Below are 22,983 nucleotides of genomic sequence, written 5' to 3' on the forward strand. Positions count from 1 at the left end.
TCAAAAGTCAGATATTTCCGCCTGCCCTCTTCACCCACGTCTCGTACACTCACGGACGCAGATTGGGCTCACGTTTCTCGCGCACACGCACCGACTTGTGATCTTTTCAAAGTGAGCATCCTAGATTCAAGGTTCTGGAGGTGAAAGTGACGTCTCTAGTAGACAGTGCCGTTGCGGACAGGTCCAGTGACAGTGAAATCGGTGCCGTTGACCCCAAAGCAGGCCTTGTTGAAGTTGGCGTCCTTGTACGCGTTTTCCTTTTGAAAGCCGACAAAGCTCTCGATGGGGCAAAGCGCCTTTCCAGCCGGACAACCCTCGGCGCCGCTGTACGGAATGACAGCCTCGTTGAGCTTGGTGCGGACGTACCTCTTGCCCTTGCAGCTGACCACCTCGAACACGAGCCTCGCTGCAAACGGCGTGATGTGGCTGAGCACGAACGTTCGGCTGGGATCGGCGTAGGTGGGATCCAAAAAGTCGCCGACCACCTGGGTGTAGTTCAACGCCGTGAGCACCGAGACGATGATATCGTCATGCGTGAAATCGACGTACATGCTCTGGTTGAGCGGGAAGTAGGTCGGGTTGCTATCCAGCGTGCTGTTCTCGGTCGTAATCGTCGCTGCGTTCCAGGTGGCATTCTCGAGCCTGTCGAGGAACTCGTTGACCCATCCGATACCCTGCGCCTTGCCGTTAGGGCTCATGATGCCATAATCACCGTTGAACTGCAGGTCCAGATCGTACTCGAAGCCTTCCCACTCGTCCTTGGTGAACAGGCCACAGAAGTTCGAGTAGCCCAACGCAACCGTCTCGTAGGCGCAGAGAGATTGCATGCCGTACACCATCTCGTTGGTCAGCTCGAGCCCGGAGACGTACTGCTGCAGGCGGTCGCGCGGCTTGGGCAGGTAGATGGCGTCCCACGTAGGTCGAAGGTAGGTGTCACCCACCGTGATCGTATCGCTGTTGTTGCACGTATCGTAGCTAGCCAAGGTGTTGTTGAACGCGCCTGCGGTGCCCAGTCCATCGCCGCCCTCGAGGATGATCTCGAGGTTGTACTTGGACGGAGCGTCCCAGCCGAAGAAGCCGAGCGTCCAGTATCGCGCACTGTCGAGGATACGCTGCTGGCTCGTGGTGCGGATCACCGGCTTGTGCGTCTCGTTGTACAGCTTGCCGTACTGGTAGTAGTGGTGGACACCCGAGTCGAAGAGCTGCTGCGCACCGACCGCGTTGAGCACCTCGGCACCCAGCTCGTACTTCCAGCTGTTCAAGAAGCTCAGCGGACCGCTGGCGGAGAAGTTGCTCGAAGGGTTGGTGAGGCGCGAGACGTTGGCGATAACCGCACCGAAGTAGGGCGCTCCTTCGGTCGTCGACGAGGTCGGGTATCGCGATCCGTGGCGGTGCAGGATGTGCACCTGCTCAACGGTGCAGCCTTCCGGCAGAACCGAGTGAGACTGCTGGAACGAAGAGAAGATCGGCGAGCTAAAGTAGGGCGACTCGTTCCCGAGATGCTCAAAGATGTTGAAGTCGCAGCTGGGCTCGGCGTCAATGGGAGTCCAGCGTGTGTCGATCGAGGTGGAAAGCTGACCCTCCTTGCGATCGGTGACGGCGAGGAAGGGGGGCGGGCCGTACTTGCGCGTGCCAGGGTAGCCGACGTTGGTCGGGAACGGGTCGGACGGGCTGATGGACGCTACGGGGGTGGTGTCGTTGGCGACGCGGTTGGTCTGACGGGTGTGCAGCGAGGCCGCCGAGACGGCGCTCGCCACCAGGGCTTGGAGGGCTAGGAAGTTGAGTGCGAGCTGCATCGTTGCGTTGGCCCAAGGGAGATCGAGGCTATCCAGGCTGTAGGCTCGTTATTTTGTTCGATTATATATGTCCTCCCACCCTCGCCACATCCACGAGCCACTGGAAGCGGACAGTGCACAAGCGGCCAACCCACTCCCCATCCATGCAGGAAGAAATCTTCCCATCTCGTTTGCGAGATCATGGTCTAAGCGAGGTCTTTGCTGCAGCAGTAACCAACGGCCTTGACCGGCGGCCTCCCCACTCGCAACCCCCCACCTCGAAAACGGCCGATGTGAAAGCCGCTTGTGCACCCTCTTTGCTGCGTGCGCACTGATTGACGTGCCGTGCGGCGAATTTTTTCTCGATGATCTGCAGCCAGATCTGGCAAGAAACGCGGGAAAAAAGTCTCAATTTTCTCAAGAACGTGGACAAAGTTTTCGGCAGGACAAAGGCCGCTCCAAACGAGACAAGTCTGCGGACCGCGGCAGACTTGTGCATCCATACCATAGCGCACGGTGACGAGACAAAGGCCGCCGGCTGCACTGTCTAGACTGTTGTTGAACAAACATATGTGCGCATGGTGGCCCTGGTTGTTCCGATGAATCGGTTGTGCAGCGTAGAGGGGTGGGAGCAGCACACGTGCTCGCCGTCCCTCCTCACAATGTGCAGCGGTGGGGCCGCCGGCTCGACAACGTGTGCTGAGGAATCAACCCGCGTGAGAATCGCACCGGCGGAGCTGCAAGTTGGTCAGAAGAACGTGCTCTCGTGTCTTGATCGGCCGGCTGGCCGTGTCCCGCCATGGTGAGTTCATCAGAACGATTGGCAGCGTGGGCAAGGTTGGGACTGATGTCCTTGGAGGATCTCTTCCCTCAGCTCGAGTAAGAACGACCTTTGGCGCAACAAGATTCAGCCTCAATGACAAGCGGCAACGTCGCAAATCAGAGGCAAGCTTTGATTCGATCACGAAGGTCCACGCTCAGTCTCCCAATAACCATCGTTGACGTGAAGCGAGCGTCGGGCTTGACGACGGGCATCCACACTCGATGTCAATCACCGTCCGAGTGAGTTGATGAGGAGCTTCCCGAACATGCCTTTCGCTCGCAAACATCGTGTATGCTTACAGACCACTTGGAAGCGGAGTTCCTCCCAGCCGGAGAATCCTTGGCAGCGCCACTCTCGACGGCCGAATCGACCATCCTCTTGAGGCTCTCCTTGACGCTCCTGTACTGGATGCCGAGCACCTGTTTCGAACGAATACTGTCGAGCTTGATCTGCTCCCTCTGCTTCCTCTGAAGCTCCTCGACGTCCTGAGGCGTCTCAGTCTTGTACCACTTGAGTTCTATGCGATGATCTTGACCCCAGATGATCAGTTACTAGCGCAGCGGGTGGCCGGCGGAGAAGAAGGAACCGTTTGCCGTTGGCCTCGTCGCGCTTCATCGCCTGGATGTGCGCTTCGACAAGATGCTCGATGTCCCCGTAGCCGCTGGTGCCGTTCTCGGATTGAACGGGACGGAGTGTGTTGCAGAGGTGCGCGTTGCTTTCACCGGGCATCGCCTTGCCGATGACCATCACCGGTTGGAGTGTCACCAGCGGAAAAGCGTTCGTTTCGCGTACAAAGTCCCACACTGCCTCCTCGGCCACCCTTTTACTGGCGCTGCTCGCCTTCATCGCCTCGGTCGGATCGTCGCTCTTCAGGCCTTGGATCGCTTCGTCGGAAATGAGAGCGTTCCAGTGCGTCTCGTCGCACGTGTTGCTCGTTCCGACTTTGATGGCAGCCACGGAGGAGGTATAGACGACCCTTTGGATCTTTGCCTCTACTGCGTCCTTGAGTAGCGTCAAGGTCCCTGCTCGGGCTGGATCGAGAACGTCCTTCTCGGCATCCATCTTTCCACCTCCAGCTACGTGGAACATGTGCGTAGCTCCCTCGAGCACCTCCTTGAATGCGCCAGGAATCGTAATGTCTGGGATGATAAAGATCTCGAGCTTGCCAGAGCCCGAGCCAGAGGGTGAGAGGTATTTTTTGATCTCTTGGCCCGAGGATTCGCGTCCGACAGTAGCTCGGACGTGCGCACCCGATTCCACCAGCCGCTTGACCAGCACAGACGCAATGTACCCATCGGCGCCCGTGACGACGTACACGTTCGAGTCGGACATGGTGGTGAAACTTCGAAGTGAGTCTTGTGCGAGTTCCTTCGCTGGTGATGCTTGCCGGATCGCTGTTGGAGTGGCCCACAGTCGATGTGTAGCCTGACCACCGACTACTTTTGCAGCCGCTTAGTTGGGCCTCATCTTCGTCGCTAACGGCCTCGTTTCCGATGCACGCACCTCGAAACGGCCCACTGGCGCCGTGCACGCATGAACTAGTACGCCCACGTCAAAGAGGCCCCTCAGCAAAAGACAGTGCAGGTTGTCAAAGGAGGGATCGATCGCGGCCCAAGCATCGTGTCGGACAAGCCGCAGGAGGACAGTGCATCCGCATGCCAAGCTTGACGCACGTCAAAGGCACTTCACGCGGTACACCGGCCGCGACGAGAGCACAATGGGAACGCGCGCAGGTTCCGGCAAATCAGAGCCGCGATGCAAGGGTCAACCCCCATCGTCCTCGCATTTCGGGCTTGAGCACAGCACAGAGGCAGACGGAAGCGCGGTACAACACTGGATGGTTGGGACCCACTCAAGCCGCGCGCCAATCAGGGCTTTTGCTTCAAAGGCATGAAGGCCTCGCGGACCGCGACGACAATGACAGGGAGACAAGGGCATGGGTGCATCGTCTACACCTGAAGCAGAGCTTTGATGATGTGTTCGCCCTCTCCGTACGACGATTCGTCATGCAAATCTACGAAGGCACCCTCAACACTCTAATGGTTGAGATATGCTCCTTCGGAAAGAGCCTTCAGGCTCGACTGCGTCCCACATCCGAATCAGCGAGAAGCGCAAAACGTTTTCAAGAACTCTAGCTACAGATCCTTTGGTCCCAACATCACCTGACATGGTCTACTCGATCCAATCCGCAACCCTAAGCCTTCGCAGCGCCGCTCTGCACCGCCCAATCGACCAACCTCTCGACGCTCTCCCTAACACTCCGATACTTCAACCCGAGCACATCTCTCGACAGAGCGTTGTCGAACTTGGTCTGCCTCTCCTCCTGCTCCTGTGCATCTGCTGGTACCTCGACCTTGTCGAAGTCCACACTGGGCTGTTTGGCTTTGGCCCAGTTGATCACCTCGTGGTGGAGCGGTTGGCCTGCGGTGAGGAGGAAGCGTTTGCCGTCGGCTTGGGCGCGCTCCATGGCCTGGATGTGACCCTCGACGGTATCGTCCACATCCACATAGGCACTGGTTGCGTCCTCGCCCCTGACCGGGCGGGTGACGAGCTTTTCCCAAAAGATGCCGTTGCTTCCGCTCAGCCCCTCGCCCAACGTAGGTGGGCCGATAACAAGCACCGGATTGACAGCAGCCAGTGCAAACCCAGGCTTGTTGTCCTTGACAAAGTCCCACGCGGCCTCTTCGGCAACCCGCTTCGACGCAGTATAAACCGCAAAGGACGCCTGCAACACCTCGTCCTTCTTATCGCTCTTCAACCCCTCCCCGGCCTTGAGAGCGTATTCGTACGTGATAGGGTTCCAATCCTTTTCATCGTGCATGTTGCCCGTGGTCAACTTGGACGGATCGAAGACGCTTGCGGCACTCGATGTATACACGACCTTCTTGACACTTTCTGCGTCCGCTGCGTCCTGAAGTAGGGTGAGCGTCCCCGCTCGCGCAGGATCGAGAAAGTCCCGTTTGGCATCCGTCTTGCCTTCTCCACCGGGTAGGGGGGAGGCCGTGTGGAAGACGTGTGTCACCCCCTTGAGGGCGTCACGGAATGCGCCCGGGGTGGTAATGTCGGGAGTGAGGAAGATGTGAAGTTTGCCTGTTGCAGTGGAGGAGATGGACTTCTTGACGTCGTCACCCGAAGATGAGCGTCGGACGGTGGCGTGCACCGTCGCTCCAGACTCTACCAGTCGCTTGACCAGCGACGAGGCGATGAAGCCGTTGGCGCCGGTGACGAGGTACACTTTGCTGTTGGACATGCTTTACGAAGAATCGACGAGGGGTGGTGCGTGCAAGTGAGTGTTCCTGAATGATCTCTGTTGAGACGAACGCTTGACGGAATCGACTTGAAGGCCGATGTGCGAGCGTAGCAGACAAGGTTTGCTGATCAAGTGGCACGGAGATGACCTGATTCATCGCACCAACCCATGTTATATACCCTCAGCACCCGCTTTCATCCCTTGGGCCCCCTTAGCTGAGCACGTCCCGTTCCCTTCAAGCAGCTGAATCGCCGAACCTGCCTCAGCGAGCTCCACATGCTTCCCTCTCATGGACGTCCAACAACGTCACCGAGCAATTCGCCATCTCCAGAAGAATTTTCCGTATTTCCGATGTCCCCTCTCTGTGTATAGCCGGAAATGCACGGACCCCGAACGGGCCACTCACGCCATCCACTGAGCGTCTTGCACACGAATCTCTGGCAGCTCCACGGACCTCGCTGTCTCTCTTGACGATAGAACTGGATTCGGTTGCGCAAGATGGAAGGACCATTGCTCAAGTTGGAGCAATGCCGGACCGAGAGGGAGGGCGCTTCTCCTTGGACGTTGGCGGCAATGATCATCATCGAACAAAGCCAACCCTGAGACTCAAGTGCAATCGCACACCACCTGTTCGTGATCATCCAACCACACACGCGCACGCAAGGACGAAAGGAAAGTGTATTCGCATCCTCAGAGCACTGCACCGGTGGGACTCTGATCCGCGGGCAGGGCGGTCACAACCGGGCCTTGCTTCTCCTCCAGAGCAGCCGTCACGACCTTGGCCGCTGTAGCAGCCGCAGCGGCAGCGGTGACGTTGGTCAGCGCGGCGTCCTCCTCCGCCTTTATCGCCGGGAGGTACGCCGTGGATGGGTCCGGAGTGTACAGCTCCTCGCTCATGGCGCTCTCGCTACCGTGCTTCATCAGCGCTCCGCTTCCTGGTCGACTCGTGGCGCTAGGACCGCTGCTGAGGAAGAACGAGTCTTCCGAAGAGGGCGTCTGCGAGTCGCTCCGCGTGATCTGACCGAGTCGAGTTCGATCCCAGTTGACCTCTTTTCCTTCGATCACCTCCGAGTTGCCACCGAGTTTCTCCTCGGTACTGTCCTGCGAGCCGTGTCCAGCTTGGATGTTGTGAATGTCCGTGTTCTCCTCGTTGGCAGGTTTGACCGCCAGCTCCTGCTCCACCTTCCTGCCTTCCTCCGCATCGACGTCATTGCTAGCATCGCTTTCGAGCTTGTAAGCAGATCGTGTGCCGAATCCATTCTGAGCCATCTCCTCGTTCACCAAGGCCGGGGTCGCATTCGAAAGATCCATTTTCTGCAAGGCGGCAGTGAGTCCCGCATCAGCCTTGGCATGCTCCTCCGCCTTCTGAGAAGCGTCGACAGCAACGACCGCATCACCGTTGCTCGCCTTTGAGGTAGAATCTTCTTTAAGCCCGTTCGCAGCAAGTTCAGCCTTGGCATCCTCCGCCTCGCTCAACTGCCTCAGCTTCTCCATGTCCACCACGGGCATAGTGCTAACGTGCGGAACGGCGAGCTTCTCGACCTTGCTGTCCTTCTTCCTGGAAAAGCTGCTGAGACGACGGAAGAGGCCGCGCTTCGGCTTCTTGTTGTCAGCTAGTCGATCGTTCGCCTCGAGAGCGACACTCGAGCGACGGCTAGCCCTGGTACTCGCGGGCTTGCTCGAGCGACCTGATTCTTGAGTGGGCGCGAGATCGAGAGTGCGGAACGCCATGGGCGACACGTCTGCATCGCTTTCGGCTGAGACAGCAGCAGAGTGGGGCGACAAGACGAGCGAAGCTGTTTCGCCCGCAGCCGTTGCACCTAGGGATCTTGTGGATGATGCATCGTTGGATGGCGTCGTGGCAGTCGATAGCGTGTCAAGCTGCGTCTTGGACTTGCGGCGGAACATGGTGGAGAAACGGTTGGCTTTCTTCGACTTGGCGGGGGCCAGTCCAGGCAGAGTGCTGATCTCAGACGGAGCGATCGAGTTTCGTCTGCTGGTACCACAGACGCTTGCCTCCTCGAGACGCAGACTGCCGTCAGCAATGCTGCTATCAGCAGCGTCGTCGGTCACCACGATGGGCACTGTTGCCTGGGTTGCAGTGTTGTCAGGCTCAGCCCCGGCGAGGTCGCCGTTCGTCTGCTGCTGTGCGGCGGCTTCCTTGAGATCGACAAAGGAAGGGTTGGGACTGGCCGCTCGACTACCGGCATGGCTGCCTGCGCGGCTTCCCGCCCGACTGCCAAACGGCGTCAGCCTCTTACCGATCGACTCCTTGGGCGGCGGCGTGGTGAGACCCTGCATCTCGGCTTCGGGATCGTTCATGGTCATGGTGAGGACAGGACGACGCTTGCCGTTAACGGACGCCTGCGAGACACTCGACTGGTTGCGAGCTGCAGCGATCTGGGCTGGGGAATGGTAGACGCTGGCGTTGTTGGCGTAGGCCAAGGTGGCGTCAAAAGGAGAGCTGTCTTGCGCCATGGGAATGCCAAAGGGATCCATGCCTTCGAGCATCGTGCCGTTAGAGAGCGCACTGGGAGGAGGAAGGGTCGAGTAGGGGGAGCCGCCGAGCCCGTAGAACATCTCTCGGGGAACCAGACCGTGGATGGGGTCCGAGTGGGAAGCCGAGGCGATGACGGAAGAGCCGACGCCTGGCATGATCCTACCATCCGCCGCCCTGGCTCGTGCGTTAGTTCGCGGTGCGTGGAGAGGCGTCATGGGTTTGAGACCGTTGCTCGGTGGAGGGACGGGGGTGATGCTGTCATCCTGAAGCGGCGAATCCTCGAGAATGCTAGGGAAGGAGCGTCGACGCGGATCGTTGAAAGCACCGCCGGCGCCCTTGATGCGATGAGGTGAGGAAGTGCCGCTGCGACTGGGGCGCGCAAAGGGAGGCTGAGGCACCTGCTCTGCGATGGCTTCGGCGGCAAGCTCGCGAGCCAAGAGGTCGAGGTCGCGAGTGTCGACGTACCTTCGGCGTCTGCCACCGGGTGTCACTGTTCCCGATGTAGCACCGGATCCTGCGGTAGGACTGCTGGCGCCCGGCGTTGGCGTCTCGGATGCATTTGCCGAAGAAGACTCGGAAGCCCCTGAGCGGTTGCGGCGAGCTTTGGAACTCATGGAGCGCAGGAAGCCTTTACGTTGCTTGGCCTGTGTTTGTTCGCTGGCATCCGATTTGGAGCGAGAACGTTGCGAAGGCGTGCGAGAAAGCTCGGAGGTGTCGTTTGCATCGTCGGCGCCGGCTGCTTGGACGGCGCTCTCGTCGTTGCTGTTGCTGCTGTTGGTGGTCGTGGTGGTGATAGGAGACAGATTGAAGGTGCTGCGCTTGGGCGAGGCGGGAGCCGATTTGCCTTTCTTCCTCGTCTCGACACGAGCCTGCTGACGGGCGGCTTCCAGGACCATCTGGGCTGCACGCGCTAGCATGTGATTGTCGGCGGTACCCTGCTCGGAGTGAGAGGCCTGCCTGCTCTTACTTGGGGGCGTCATGGCAGGCGTTGCGCCGTCGCCGCTCATGGTGTCCACCTCGAGACTATTGGACTTGAAGTTGCCGTCGTCGCTCGATTCAGCGACCGCAACAGGAGCAGCGACAATATCGGTGGTGTCCGTTGCCAGCTCCATGGTTGAGGGATCGTTGGTGATGCCAAGGATTTCAGGGTGGACGCCGCTGCTGGCGAGGGCCGTCATGGTCTGCGACACGGTGGGAAGCGGCTGAGAATCGTCCGAAATGGGCGAGGCAGAAGACCTGACCGTGCGCGAGCGTCGTGGAAGCAAGGTTGGCTGCCCTAGACCGCGAGAGTAAGCATGAGCTTGGGCAGCGGCTGTGCTGCCCGAAGCGAGCGGCCCGGACCGGGGTACGAGGGTGGGATCGAGCTCGCGTTCTGCCGAGATAGAATCGGAAGCTTCCATAAAAGGCTCAGGCTCTGGTTGATGTGAATATGCGTTGACGCCATTGCTGAATTTGGGGTTGGGCTGGGAGAGTTCTGTCATGTTGGCAGCGGAAACGTCGATTGACTTGCGCGAGGAGCGAGAAGGGATTCGCGAGGTGATGCGCTGTCCTAGCGATGGTCTCGGCTGCTTGGATTCGGAGTTGGCGTCAGCGTGAGACGGCGTGCTGTTGGTAGATGAGCTGGTGAAATGGGCGAGCACACCCCCACCAGTAGTTTTGCTGCCAGGGGAGCGACGGAAGGGGTTGAGGTTGATGAAGCGCGGTTGTGAAGGGGAAGAGGGTGGCGATGAAGCTTGAGAGTGAGATGGACTGGACGGCTGCGCAGCCTGCCGAGTCGAGTCGAGATCGGCCGACGCCATCTGCGAGTCAGCAACGGATGCTAAGCTCGAGGCTGTGATTAAAGCAAGCAGTGACGTTGACAGAAGTGTGATCGGGGATCGAGTGAGAGCGCGGCAGAGCTAGCGGATCTGCGCACTTGAGATAAGGGAGAGGCTCGCAGGTGCGCTAGTTGGAATGGGTTTGTGGCAGCGCACGAGCCGTGTTGCAGTGCAGCTGGGCTAGGCTGAACGTGCGCAGCTGCCAAGAGACGAAGAGGAAGCTCTGCGCAGAAGGATCTCGAGTTTTCCGAGCCAAAGAGTGATGAGTGCGCAGGCCGCGGTTACGAAGTGTACGCTTGAAGCAGAGGCCAAGGTTGTGCGAGCTTGCGCCGAAAAAGGCCGCGGAATGTGAAAGTATTGCGCAAGGTGATGAGGGATAGAAGAGAACAAGTTTGGTTCCAAGAGCTAGACAAGGTTGGCGAGATGAAATGGCGCAGACGGCGGAGATGCGCAGCTTGATGCAGAGTGAGGCGAATGCGCAAATGCTCAGTGGATGGAGACTGAGACTGCGACTGGGTATCGATTGAGGATGCTTGCAAGGTCCACAGGAGAGCAGCAGAAGAGATGGATGCGCAGCGACGACGGTGAGGTGGATGTGATTGAGTGTGAAGGTGAGACCGAGGGAGGATGGAAGATGAGAATGAATGGATTGTCACCTTGTCGACCCTGAGCAGCGGTGTGCGTGTGTGTGTGTGTGTGTTGTGCTGCGGTGTGCTGTGCTGTGATTTCGATGCATGCAAATTGGCCGAAGAGAGTGCGATTTGGCTTGGTTTGTTAGCCGTGGCAGCAGCACGAGTGCAGTTTGATGCAGCCTCGAGCCTCTGGTCAATCTCCGCTCTGACGCAGAGAACACGCAACGCAGATCGCAAATTTCGGCCTCGCTTGTTCACTCTGCAGCTTGCTCTCGACCAAAAGAAGGGTTCACCACACCCTTGCCAAGCGGCAACAGAAGCATCTCGTCGAACCGTGTCTACTCTTGCTGCACTAACCAGCACCAGCGCAATCACACAAGCCTTCGGACGAGCAGCGATAGCCAATTAGCCTACATGAGAATGATCAAAGATAAGTCAACTTCGTAGCGCTTCATCAGATAGGAGCCTAGGGCAGTGCAACGCGTGACAACCATCTTGTGGGCGTGTATCGATGAAGAGTCATCCTTTCATTGACTGAATGGCCGTCACATTACAGTTCCGATCGCTTTCCGCGGCGTTGGCTTTCGGAACAAGAGGAATCCATCCACCCGACCATGCTGCCAAGGGTGACATTGACGCAATAGCAAGGTCCGTGTCGGAAAGCCAAGAGATGCGGCGTCGGTGACAAGCTTTTCCAAGGGGATCGAATCGGCATCCTGCTTTCGCGCCGTGATCAAGGACCCTTGGCCATCTGCCCACTAGCGTCAATGTCACGTTGCATGACCTTGCTTTTCTCATCTCTTCTAGGTAGCCTCAAAACCTTTTGACGAGGGTCACGTCGTTGGCGCTTGACGGTTGCGCTCGAACACGAAGGATGACTTGCGAGCACGATGCAAAGTCTTCATGAAGAGCAAGGCCTCGATGACAACCATGCCTGCGGGACGGTGAAGTCATCGGTTGCCTTCCTTTTCGCTCGCCTGTCGTCTTTTTCGATTCCCAAGTTTTCGCCGAATTTCCCGCGAGCCTGCGGTCGCCGGTCAAATCTCGGTTGGTGAGGGACCCTGCTCGCCATCAGCTTGGGTTTGCTCACACCGTTGAGCTTGGATCACACGGACCGCAGGCGATCAGAACTACTGCAGGCGATCATTTTAGTTCCATGAGCTGGTCGCTCTTTGTCGATGCGCTATGCTTGATGCTCGCCTCCTACTTCGAAGCACCGTACCGTCTGAGCAACGCCCTTCCTCCGTACCACAACACCAGCAACGCCGCAAAGCCGCCCACGATACACGCGCCAATGATACCAGAGGCGTCGTTGGCCCTTTGCCAGAACAGCCACCATCTGCCTTCCAGTCCGCCATTACGCGTCTCGTCCTGCTTGGCGGCTGCTCGTGCGCATCGATCGCAGTTCTCCCCGATGAGCCCAAGCAGCGTGATGATCGAGATGGCGAACGCGAGCAGGATCGAGAGGAGCGTCAGGAGGTGAGAGAGGGTCGAAGATGTGCCTCGTCCGGTCAAATGTTCCTCGTTGGTAGGATCGTGTTCGGGCAGAGACGAATTATGCGGCTCGAGCAACTCGTCCTTCTTCTCGTGTGGTGTTGCATCAAGATTCATGTTTGTTGGAGTAGGCGGCGAGGCATCCTCGAAAAAGCGCAGTCGACCGAGCCACGCTAATCTCGATGTCGCTTGACCATCCTCGTCCTGCCGTCTCGGCGCAAGAAGCTCGCCAGGCGCATAAGCATTCACCATGAGCACCGAGTCCAAGCTGTCGACCAGCGTCATGCCCGCAGTGAACAGCAGCGCCAGCAACACGATGCTCGCATCCGACCGATTGGCGCTATCACCGGGCAAGATAGCCTGGTTCGTATCGAGAGACGTATCCTGCACCTGCGAGTTGGTGGCGCCCGCAATGCCGAGCAGCGCGATCGAGGACGCGGTATCGAAGCCAAGCCCGAATAGCACGCCGATGGGATACAGCTTGTAAGGCCGGTCGACCAGTCGGAAGAGCGGATAGGCGAGACGTGTGAAGATGCCTCGGAAGCGGTGGTCCTCGTTCTGAGGCTGCTTGCCTTCTACGTCGTCGAGTCGCGCATCGGATGTCGCTTTGTCCTGCTCCTCCGTCGGTGATCCGGATTGAGCTCGATGCTTCCGCGTAGCTGAGACGCTGCTGTACAGCAGTATCGAGTTAACAATGGCGAACAGGAACAGCGTTGACCCCGAAACAGCAGCGCCAACAATGCCTCCCACGGAGCTGATCTTGCCCAGTCGATCAACGATGCCCAAGCTGATGGCAATGGCGCAGATGACGGCGACCACAATCGTCGAGTGACCCAGCGAGAACCACAAACCGCACGTCACGGGCCGCCGTGGCCGCGTGCCAGTGACGACGGTGTAGTGGAGCGAGACAATACGACGCGTGGCATTGTCGATGACCGAGATGTGATCTGCATCGAGAGCGTGCCGAAGCCCGAGCGTCCATGCTAGCAATGAGAGCGTGAGGAAGCGTGTGCGATGGCGAAACACGATGGCTGCTACCACCCAGAGGATCGCGTTGACAGCGAGCTCAGCCGAGATGAGCAGGATGCAGCGCAGCAGCAGTGTCGGCCGCCGACTTGGCCGCCATCGCTCCCGCCAACTGCTCATGCTTTGGTGTGGCGAGCCGATAAGATGAGATGGAAGACGAAGGGCAGCGGTGAAGGCCGAGCGTATTGGTGCCAAGAAGCTTAATTTTCTCAGGGTCCAATCTGACTCGTTATCATCTTCTTATCGAGGGCCGAATGTCGATCCAGGTTGATATCGGGCGTGCTTCAATGGCAAGGAAGGAATCTCGACGGGATGTGGACGCAATGCCGATGGCAATAGGTGGCGCGAGTCAGCGTGCATTTGCTAAAGATGAAAGACAGAGCAAGATCTCCTTCTCAGGAGGCCGCTGATGGATCCGTGACGCGAACAATCTTGGAAAAGTCCTGTTGGAGCGCTCTCTCCTCGGCCTCCTTCTCGTCCTCACTGCCGAAAGGATCATCCTCGTCCCTCGCAGCAGCCTCATCAGCAATTCTATCCAGCGTCCCCTGTATCCCGCCCGACTCGTCAAACCTCTTCTTCTGCTCCTGCTTCTCCAGTCGGTCCTCTTCCACCATTTTGCGGCTGAGCTCATCAACCTCGCCGGCATCTTTGCAATCTCGATAGGCTCTAATCCACCTCGCATTGATTTTTGGGAAATGCTCTCCCCAGCCAAACTTGGACAGCAACAGCCTGCCCTGAGCTGGCATGTCGACCAAATAGAAAGCGGCAGCTAGCGCTTCGACGCAATTGAGCTTCATCGGCTTGCCATAGTTGACGGGGTTGGTGGCGATCATATGCGGCAGCAGGCGCTCGTTGGGACTCTTGAGCTTGCCGAAGGGGACCTCGTCGAGTCGCGCCCAGCTACATTCGACCACCGCTACGCCGTTCTCGGCCACGATGTGGGCATCGGCAGGAGAGAGTGTTTGGGTTGCGTTGGGGGTGAGGACGATGCCGCGGAATTTCTGACCGACTCGCAACTCTTGGATGAGACCAAGACGAGAGAGCTTTTTGCCAGAACAGCGCTTGGGGTCGCAGTGATTGAAGTCCCACATGGCGACAGGGACGGATATTGAGGTGACATCGTCGCCCCCATCGATCGAGTTGGCGTCGCTGTCACCCAGATCGCTTGTGGCGTCCTGCTCGTCGTCATCGGATCTGTGCCTGGAGGGACCAGCTTCAGAGGACTCTTCGTCGCTGCTGCCCTGATCCTCGGAGTCGACCTCATCCTCGTCGCTGTCGTCGCGCCGTGGTCCATCAATGGCGCTGTCCGGTCTCCAGCTATCCGTGTCGAACGCCGATGCATACCGATCAGCCAGGTTGCGTCCTCCACCGCGACCACCGCGACCTCGACCTCTTCCGCCTGGTGCACCTCCTCGTCCCCCCTTGCCACCTCTTGCAGATGCTGACGGCTTGCCCATGATCTGTTGTCGCCCGTTGTCGAAGATGAGCAGATGTGTGGTCAGCCGCACCTTGCATGCTGAGAAGAACGGCGAGGGGGCATGTGGAGAATTTTGAAACTAAAGAAGTCGGGAGTCGGCGTGACTCTCGCGCGAAGAACCTAATTTGTCAATTTGAGCGACTCGACACTATGAGAAAAAGACGGCTTTGGAAGGACGTGAGCTGGCTCAGCGAGACGAAGAGCGATCCAAGCTGTCAACTCCGTTTGAGGCCGCACTTCAGAAGAGTGGTGTTCGAGACCCTTTGGTCACTCAGTCACCCGGCTTCTACCCGGCTTGATTGGCTGCGCTTTAACCCTCAGCACGCTTTGTTCAACGAGACTGACAGGCTCAGTATGATCATCGCTGAATGATCGCATCGACTCCATGCTGTCAATCGTGTGTTCGAGGCTGTATTGCTCCAGCAGAGGCTACCTAGTGAAAGACGCAGAATGGTCGCAGGACGAAGGAACAAGCGCAAAGGGTGCAGCTGAAGCAAGCGCTTTCACGCTCTCAGAGTCAGCAGTCTCTGGATGCGCGGACGGATCGGAGATGAATCCAAGCTCAACTGTGAAAACAGCAGCAAAGCCATCTGCAACTGCAACTTTTTGGAAATGGAAATCAGGCCGCATGACCCTCTCTCGTTCTCTCCACACGCCCTGATGCGGATGGCCGATTTTGGAAAAGCCGGATTCGAGGCAGCACACCGCCTAACCGGTTACAAATGCTTTCTTCCTAGGCCGTGAGCAAGTGAGTGAGTCAGGAGGCGCTCGCCTTTACTTTTGCTCGAGGCGAGGCTTTGCGGGGATCGAGGCGCTACGCCCGCTCCACACGACTCGTCTCGCACCCTGGCCATCGAGTGACAAACGCCCTTACCGCCAGGTTCAGCACACAAGCCGCTTGCTCCGACCGGTTTCAACAGCTGCCACGGCCCCCTGCCGCCCTGAGCTCTCAGTAGCCGGCATTGGCTCGCCCTGCCTTCCCGAGTCGAGAGCCAGATGCATTGGCGCATCACAGCCGACGATCCCCTGTATGCTCCGCTCCGCCTGACCTCGGGCTGAAATGACTGAGCCCAGCTCTCGATTCACAGAGGCCGCTTCGTATATACTCTCGATCCAGCCAGTGTGTGCTTCTTCCTAGCCCTCCACCAACCGTTCCTTCTGATAGACTTGATCATTTCCCCTGCGATCACGTCTCCCCCTACACCCTCTCCCTACACCTATAGTACAAAACGCAGTCATGGCTGATCAGGAGCTCAAGCAGTTCGCCGAAGAGGTCGAGCAGGTAAAGCAGTGGTGGAAGGCACCCCGTTTCGCCAACACCACCCGCCCTTACACCGCCGAGCAGGTCGTCTCGAAGCGCGGCACCCTCAAGCAGACTTACCCCTCCAACATCCAGGCCAAGAAGCTCTATGCTACCCTCGAGGCCCACGCCTCCAAGGGCACCACCTCGCACACCTACGGTGCCCTCGACCCCGTCCAGGTCACCCAGATGGCCAAGCACCTCGAGACCGTCTACGTCTCCGGCTGGCAATGCTCCTCTACCGCCTCGTCCACCAACGAGCCCGGTCCGGATCTGGCGGATTACCCCTACAACACGGTGCCCCTCAAGGTCGAGCACCTCTTCATGGCACAGCTCTTCCACGACAGGAAGCAGCGCGAGGAGCGAACCCACATGTCGGCCGAGCAGCGCGCCAAGACGCCCGTCATCGACTACCTTCGCCCCATTGTCGCCGATGCCGACACTGGTCACGGTGGTCTTACCGCTGTCATGAAGCTCACCAAGCTCTTTGTCGAGAAGGGAGCCGCGGGCATCCACATTGAGGACCAGGCGCCCGGTACCAAGAAGTGCGGTCACATGGCCGGTAAGGTGCTGGTGCCCATCCAGGAGCACATCAACCGTCTCGTTGCCATCCGTCTGCAGTACGACATCATGGGTGTCGAGAACCTCGTCGTCGCCCGTACCGACTCGGAAGCTGCCACCCTCATCACCACCAACGTCGACGAGCGCGACCATGCCTTTATCCTCGGTACCACCAACACCAGCCTCGAGCCCCTGGTCGACATTCTCAACCGTGCCGAGAACGAGGGTGCCGATGGCCCCAAGCTCATTGCTCTCGAGGACGAGTGGCTCTCCAAGGCGCAGCCCATCCGCTACGGTGACGCTGTCGCCGCCGAGCTCGAGAAGAAGGGCAAGAAGGCGGAAGCTGAGAAGTTCCGCAAGGAGGTCATTGGTCAGTCGCTGCTCAAGGCCAAGGCCAAGGCCAAGAGCCTGGGTGTCGAGGTTGCTTTCGACTGGGATGCCTGCCGAACCCGCGAGGGCTACTACCGCTACCAGGGCGGCACCGACTGCGCCATCAACCGCGCCATCGCCTTTGGCCCCTACGCCGACCTCCTCTGGATGGAGACCAAGTCGCCCATCCTCGAACAGGCCAAGGAATTCTCCGAAGGCGTCAAGGCAGCCCGGCCCAAGCAATGGCTCGCATACAACTTGTCGCCCTCCTTCAACTGGGACGCCGCCAAACTCTCCACCGAACAGATGAAGTCCTACGTCTGGGACCTCGGCAAGCTCGGCTTCGTCTGGCAATTCATCACCCTCGGCGGTCTCCACTCCAACGCCTACATCTCGGACCTCTTCGCCGCCGGTTTTGCGAAGGAAGGCATGAAGGCCTACGTCGAGCTCGTCCAGAGGAAGGAGAGGGAGATCGGTTGTGACGTGCTCACGCACCAGAAGTGGTCCGGTGCCAACTTTGTCGATGCTTGCCTCAACACGGTGCTCAAGGCCGCGAGTACGAGCGCTATGGGCAAGGGCGTCACCGAGACCCAGTTCAAGTAAACTAAAAGCTCCACGTCGGTTATGCAAGCTACGAGTTCTTTTGCAACGTCTTTTCCGTGCTGCCGTGCGTGCTCATTCCTAACAATCAAGAAGTGTGTTGAGGCATTCCATGCCAAGATGGTGTGTCACTGCGCCTAGATAAGGTGCGAGGCTCTCGCTCACGACCCTTTCCGCTGCTGCTTCGAGTGCGGCTGATCGGCGTGAATCGCATGTGATCGCGCTGTGTCTGTGTGTCAAAGTGGATCACAGTGCGTCGACGCGCGTCGTCGTGGTGTTGGTGGCAAGGTTACGCGATCCTTTGCCACTTTACTAGGCGCTTGTGCCGAGGACCCACTTCCGTTGCACTTTCTCTCCATGCTGCCCGGTGCGTACGTTGTCTGCTGTTACGACGCTACACACGTGTCTGCTGAGGAGGTCAGATCGTGTTCCCGAGTCAAGAGACGTCGATGCCTCGCAAGTGTGCTGAGACGCTCAGTGTGAGCATGGCTCGTACTCTCTTCAGATCCTCCCACATGCTCCTCAGACGGTGAGTTGAAGCGGTCAGCATTCGTTCGCCATACAATCGGGCTGAGACTCTTGTATGAAAGTGATCGCATTGCGTGCGTCTAGCGTGGTAGCATTGTCCGGCAGGTCTTCCTATGCAGCATGACCCGCATTCGTCGTAGGTAGCAACCCCCCACCCGCTGCCCCCTTGACACTCCCCCACATACTCCACCTCCTCCCCATCCCCTGCTCCCTCCCCTCCTCCTCCTCCTCATCCCCCTCCTCAGCATCACTCCTCAACAACGAATACACATTCCCCGCTCTCGCATACCCACCCCACCCCCGGCCGGTCACCGTATCCACCAGGAACGGCATCACCTCGCAGTGACCGGGACTGATCTCCGCGGGCAGATCGTACAGCGTCGCATAGTCCACATTCAGATCCTGCCCCTTAGACCAGAAGTCTTTGCAGTTGGCGAGGGGGCCGTGGTCGAAAGGATTCGCGGCTGCGCTGGCACGTTTGAGACCCTCGCCCGCCTTCCCACGAGTATACAGATCCAGTCCTACGATCGACAGCAGCCAACCGCCGCCGCTCGAGCAGACGCGTTTGACGAAATCCACCTTCGAGTGCGCGTGGGGTCGACTGGACGAGCCGCTCCCCTCCTCCCCGTTGTCTGCCAACTGCGCCTTTTGGATCCCCTGCAATCGGTCCGTTGCGCCTTCAACCGTGCTACCCGGCTGCGCGCGGGCCTGCGCCGAATGCTGCGCAATAAAGTTCGTCTGCCCCGCATAGCTCTGTCCCCCTTTTCCACCCATGAACCCAAACCTGCCGAGGTTGGACACTTCCAACGTCGTCATCTGGCGTGCGATCTGCCAGCCCTGCGCAACCAACAAAATCACCGTCCAAGTCAGCTGCAGTGCCGCCCACAGCGTCACCCCCAGCAAGAACGGATCGTACGTCGTCGCCGTGCACAGGAACGCCGGCAGATGGCACGTTTCGTAAGTCGAATCGGGCAACGGCGTATACGGTGGCGCGTTGACCGAGTAGTACACCACCGAAAGGTAGATGAATTGCAGAATACCCATGACGAGCGCTCCAACGAAAAGGAGGAACTGACGGTGGTTGTCGATGCCGATGCAGTTGGCCACCCAGGGACAGTGGTGGTCGTGCCGCGCGACGCAGCGTTTGCACAGCTTGCAGTGCTTCGAGCGCATAGGCTTGCGCGCCATGCAGGCGACGCAGTAGGTTTGGCCGTTGAGTCGTCCTTGCTGAGCGAGCTGAGTGACCACTTCGCGGCGGTGCAGTGCAGACGGGGCGAGTGGCGCGTAGCCGGGCGAGATCGAGGCAGCTCTGAACAGTTTCCACGAGCAGACGAGGATCGAGAGGGCAAAGACGAGATTGTTGGCAGCGTAGCCAGGCGTGCCGGAGGCGAGCTTGTGCAGCCACTCCCAGCCTACCCAGACGATGGATCCGGAAACAATGGCGAGGAAATAGTTGGAGCGCTGTAGGAAGTCGTGCTCCTGCGGATCAAGGATGACGCGCGTAACGATGTGATGCATGCCAAAGAACTCTGCCGCCGCAAAGGGTGTCGCAGTGTACCAGGGCAATGAAGCAAATGTGGCAAAGATGAATCCGAGTGCGGCAAAGGGGACCACCATGATAGCCAGTCGAGCCTTGGTGTCGGTGCTCGCGCCAAAGGTGCGCTGCTTGCGACGACCATCTTCCTCGAGGCCAATGTCGGCCATTGCCTTGCGGTACGCACCGATCGACTTGAGCTCCATGGCCATGTCTCTTGGTGTCTTGCCCGAATCTTCTTTCGCGAGGAGATCCGCCTTCGCATCGGCTAGCAGTCGGATGCAGAGCCGATTGCCCTTGACGACGGCCCAGTGCATAGCAGTGAGGCCGGCACCATCGCGCTTGTGCACATCTGAGCCGTGCTTGAGCAAGATGTCGACCGAAATGGCGTCGCCTTGGTAAGCGGCCCACATGAGAGCCGTGTGACCTTGCGAGTCGGTCGAGTCGAGTCCTTCTGGCGAGCTGAGAGACGGCTGTTGAAGCATGAAGACGAGCGGCATGACAGCGCTCGAGTGGACGGTGAGATGCAGCGCGTTGAATCCTTGCGAGTCGGTGATGGTGGGGTCGGCGCCCCGCGAGCAGAGCAGCTCCTGTACGTAGACGTGTCCATTTCGCGCGGCCCACTGCAACGGGCTAGCTACGAGGTCGCCTCCGAGGGCGTCGACTTCCGCACCGTGATCCAGAAGGTAGCGACAGGTGGCGAGCTGCGCGTTGATGGCAGCCCAATGCAAGGGCGTGATGCTGTCCTCGTCGCGATCGTGGACGGTAGCTCGACCCGAGTCGACGAGGCGCATGATGGCGGGGAGATCGCCGCGCTGTGCTGCTGTGTGGATGGTCAATGGCATCTGATCCTGGCCAGGGGTATGTGCCCGGCTGGGAGCGCGTGTGCCGAGTCCATTGCTGCCGCTTGGCAGCGTGTCCAAGACTGAGCTTCCATTCTGCTGTGTTGGCTGCGGCGATCTGGAGGAGGAATGCAGAGGGTCGGTCAGGCCGTTGGCGCTCGAGGTGGCCACGGCCTGCGTCGCCGATGAGTTGAGTGGCGTCCCCGGTGCGGCCATAGCTGCTGTGTCGGTGCCTCCGTTCTGAGGAGAGGCTGCTGAATGAGAGGGCCGGAAGGTGATCCGATGTGGTGAGCAGTGTGCTCGACCAATCACAACGGCATGCTTTTCCGTTGTGCGTCGCGATTCAAGGTGGCGCCTGTCGCTGTTCGCGTCCTTAACGTTGGCAGTCTCGACTAGCTGGTGGTTGTGATGATGGTTTGTAGAGAGGCACACGATGGTGTTTGAGGTTTCAGGCCAACGTTCAAGAGCTCCACACCGACACAGCCTGCAGTGCCGATCCAACTCCGAGCCTCGTCAAATTTAGCGACGCGGGTCACACGCAGCTCTCCAAGCGAAAGGGTCCTGTGCTTTCTTCGGGCTGAGCTTTCCGGTGGGTCGCAAACACGATCGGCTGACGAATCGGGCTGCTTGTTCTTTTTATCGCCCTTTTTGAAGCCCTCTTTTTTCGGTTTTGCCTCCACTCGCGCTCAATAAAAAAGTCATCCTGGACCGGAACGAGCCGAAAGATCTTCCCGACTTGCTAAGCTTGGACTCAGCCTTTCTTCCCACGCTCGACTATCCCATCAGCCCGATTACATTGCAGGTCCTATCGGCATCATGCTGCGCTCAGCGTCTTGCGCCGTCAAAGCTGCGGCTCAGTCACACCGCTTGGTGTCATCTGCCCCGACTCGTTTGCTTTCATCTACATCCCTCCGACAGCGCAGCGATGACGCTGCCAACGTATCTCGGAAGGGCAAGTCCCCCTCATCGTCGGATGCAAGTGCCTCTGTAGCTGGATCAGTCATCCCATCTTCGTCATCCAAGCCGTCGACATCGACCTCGAAGCCGGTGCAGATCTCCTACAACCCGCCCAACAAGTCCAACGCCGGCGGCGGGTCCATCACCCTCAACCTCCCGCCGCAGCTCGTCCAGGCCATGTCGCGCAAGAACCCCGTTGCGCCCACCAAGACCTCTTCCGCGCGCGCCAAAGCACAAGCATCCAAGGCGCTGCGACAGACACTTCCCGAACCGACGACGGGCGAAGTGTATGCCTGGGCCACCGCCTACTCGTATTCCTTTTCCGAACTCATCCGCTCCGGTCGGCTGCCCGGCAATTACCAGGTGTTCGAGGACAACGAGGTGATTCACATCCCGCAGTGGCCCATTTCCTCCAGTAGTGGTGCGTCAAGCTCAAACAGAGGCGAAGTGTTCATCTTTCGATCCGGGTCGTACGTCACTTGGGGTCTGGATGAGGAGCAGAGTCGGCGGTTCTTGAGGAACGTCATTCAGGGTAGGGATCTCAAGTACCAGGTCGAGGTGGGAAGGTACAGCCAGATTGGAGATGAGGCCATGGACTATCTGTATGCCCCGAGCCAGCTGACGCGCGTCCAGGGCGATATTGTTGTCATAGGCCAGCCGCCGCGGTCGTTGGATGCCGAGGCGGAGGCTGCCTCTGACGACGGAGAAGACGGGCATTTGAGCTTTGATGCTTCCACTTCATCTTCGAGCGAGATACCGTCTTCAACGGCTCCGTCGAGCACCAACGAGACGACGCCATATACGACCTTCGGCACGGAATGGACGCCCACGCTGGCCCGACTCGCGTTCTCCCAAGGCCTCGCCCGTTCCGCCCGTCTCTCGGTCCAGGAAACCCTCCTCTCCACGTTCCTCACCAGCATGTCTCCCATCCCGGCTCTCCTCTCTTCCACCGGCTCCGTACCTCTCTCTCGCACCTCGGTCATCAAGCACACCGGCACACTGCTCCGTCTGCGCCAAACAGCCAATCTGGACAGGGACAACTTTTACGACGAGCCCGAGGTATACTGGGAAAACGCAAAGATGGAGGACCACTACCGCTCCATTTGCGGCAACTTGGATATCAGCCAGCGCTTCGAGACGCTCAACGAGAAGCTGGACCACTGCGAGAATCTGCTAGGAGTAGTGAGGGCGCTGCTGACGGAGAAGACGACGCACAGGATGGAGCTGATCATCATTGGGTTGATTGCGTTCGAGGCGGGCATGGCGCTGGTGGGGCATGGATGGGTGCCGACGCCGGAGAATGTGAGGGGTTGGTGGGGGGACATCAAGGGGTACTTTGGTGGCGAGACAAGGCCAGAAGCACATGATGGGGCGGTGCGAGAGCAAGCGATGACGGCGGAGACTTTGTCGTCGTCGCTAGTCACGCCGCAAGCCCGCCTCGTCTAAAAGTCCACAGACCGTCGAGATCGTACACACCTCTCACATGCAATCACACATA

The 22,983-nt window shown here is 58.9% G+C and overlaps 9 protein-coding genes across 9 annotated transcripts; 2 read left to right on the forward strand and 7 right to left on the reverse strand.

Moving 5' to 3' along the window:
• Window positions 1–155: 155 nt before the first annotated feature.
• PSEUBRA_001256 (Histidine phosphatase superfamily, clade-2) lies at window positions 156–1,796 on the reverse strand (the record flags this gene model as incomplete). The annotated part of the gene is made up of 1 exon (XM_016434520.1): window positions 156–1,796. The coding sequence occupies one exon, from the start codon at window positions 1,794–1,796 to the stop codon at window positions 156–158; it is 1,641 nt and encodes a 546-aa protein (XP_016293926.1).
• Window positions 1,797–2,822: 1,026 nt separating this feature from the next.
• On the reverse strand, window positions 2,823–3,930 carry PSEUBRA_001257 (NAD-dependent epimerase/dehydratase; the record flags this gene model as incomplete). Its single annotated transcript, XM_059464593.1, has 2 exons — window positions 2,823–3,017; window positions 3,151–3,930. 2 exons carry the CDS (start codon window positions 3,928–3,930, stop codon window positions 2,823–2,825), a joined length of 975 nt encoding a protein of 324 aa, XP_059320847.1.
• An 862-nt stretch (window positions 3,931–4,792) lies between these two features.
• On the reverse strand, window positions 4,793–5,848 carry PSEUBRA_001258 (NAD-dependent epimerase/dehydratase; the record flags this gene model as incomplete). The annotated part of the gene is made up of 1 exon (XM_016434533.1): window positions 4,793–5,848. One exon carries the CDS (start codon window positions 5,846–5,848, stop codon window positions 4,793–4,795), a length of 1,056 nt encoding a protein of 351 aa, XP_016293928.1.
• A 690-nt stretch (window positions 5,849–6,538) lies between these two features.
• On the reverse strand, window positions 6,539–10,147 carry PSEUBRA_001259 (uncharacterized protein; the record flags this gene model as incomplete). The annotated part of the gene is made up of 1 exon (XM_016434531.2): window positions 6,539–10,147. The coding sequence occupies one exon, from the start codon at window positions 10,145–10,147 to the stop codon at window positions 6,539–6,541; it is 3,609 nt and encodes a 1,202-aa protein (XP_016293929.2).
• Window positions 10,148–12,000: 1,853 nt separating this feature from the next.
• Window positions 12,001–13,437, reverse strand: PSEUBRA_001260 (Nickel/cobalt transporter, high-affinity; the record flags this gene model as incomplete). The annotated part of the gene is made up of 1 exon (XM_059464594.1): window positions 12,001–13,437. The coding sequence occupies one exon, from the start codon at window positions 13,435–13,437 to the stop codon at window positions 12,001–12,003; it is 1,437 nt and encodes a 478-aa protein (XP_059321133.1).
• A 275-nt stretch (window positions 13,438–13,712) lies between these two features.
• Window positions 13,713–14,774, reverse strand: PSEUBRA_001261 (RNase L inhibitor RLI, possible metal-binding domain protein; the record flags this gene model as incomplete). The annotated part of the gene is made up of 1 exon (XM_016434529.2): window positions 13,713–14,774. The coding sequence occupies one exon, from the start codon at window positions 14,772–14,774 to the stop codon at window positions 13,713–13,715; it is 1,062 nt and encodes a 353-aa protein (XP_016293930.2).
• A 1,257-nt stretch (window positions 14,775–16,031) lies between these two features.
• Window positions 16,032–17,627, forward strand: PSEUBRA_001262 (Isocitrate lyase/phosphorylmutase; the record flags this gene model as incomplete). Its single annotated transcript, XM_016434511.1, has 1 exon — window positions 16,032–17,627. One exon carries the CDS (start codon window positions 16,032–16,034, stop codon window positions 17,625–17,627), a length of 1,596 nt encoding a protein of 531 aa, XP_016293931.1.
• Window positions 17,628–18,263: 636 nt separating this feature from the next.
• Window positions 18,264–20,744, reverse strand: PSEUBRA_001263 (Zinc finger, DHHC-type, palmitoyltransferase; the record flags this gene model as incomplete). Its single annotated transcript, XM_016434521.1, has 1 exon — window positions 18,264–20,744. The coding sequence occupies one exon, from the start codon at window positions 20,742–20,744 to the stop codon at window positions 18,264–18,266; it is 2,481 nt and encodes an 826-aa protein (XP_016293932.1).
• A 600-nt stretch (window positions 20,745–21,344) lies between these two features.
• On the forward strand, window positions 21,345–22,931 carry PSEUBRA_001264 (Protein of unknown function DUF155; the record flags this gene model as incomplete). Its single annotated transcript, XM_016434512.1, has 1 exon — window positions 21,345–22,931. One exon carries the CDS (start codon window positions 21,345–21,347, stop codon window positions 22,929–22,931), a length of 1,587 nt encoding a protein of 528 aa, XP_016293933.1.
• Between the last annotated feature and the right edge of the window lie 52 nt (window positions 22,932–22,983).

This window comes from Kalmanozyma brasiliensis (genome assembly GCF_000497045.1).
Source record: "Kalmanozyma brasiliensis GHG001 unplaced genomic scaffold PSEUBRA_SCAF13, whole genome shotgun sequence".
In the NCBI taxonomy this organism is placed as follows: domain Eukaryota; kingdom Fungi; phylum Basidiomycota; class Ustilaginomycetes; order Ustilaginales; genus Kalmanozyma; species Kalmanozyma brasiliensis.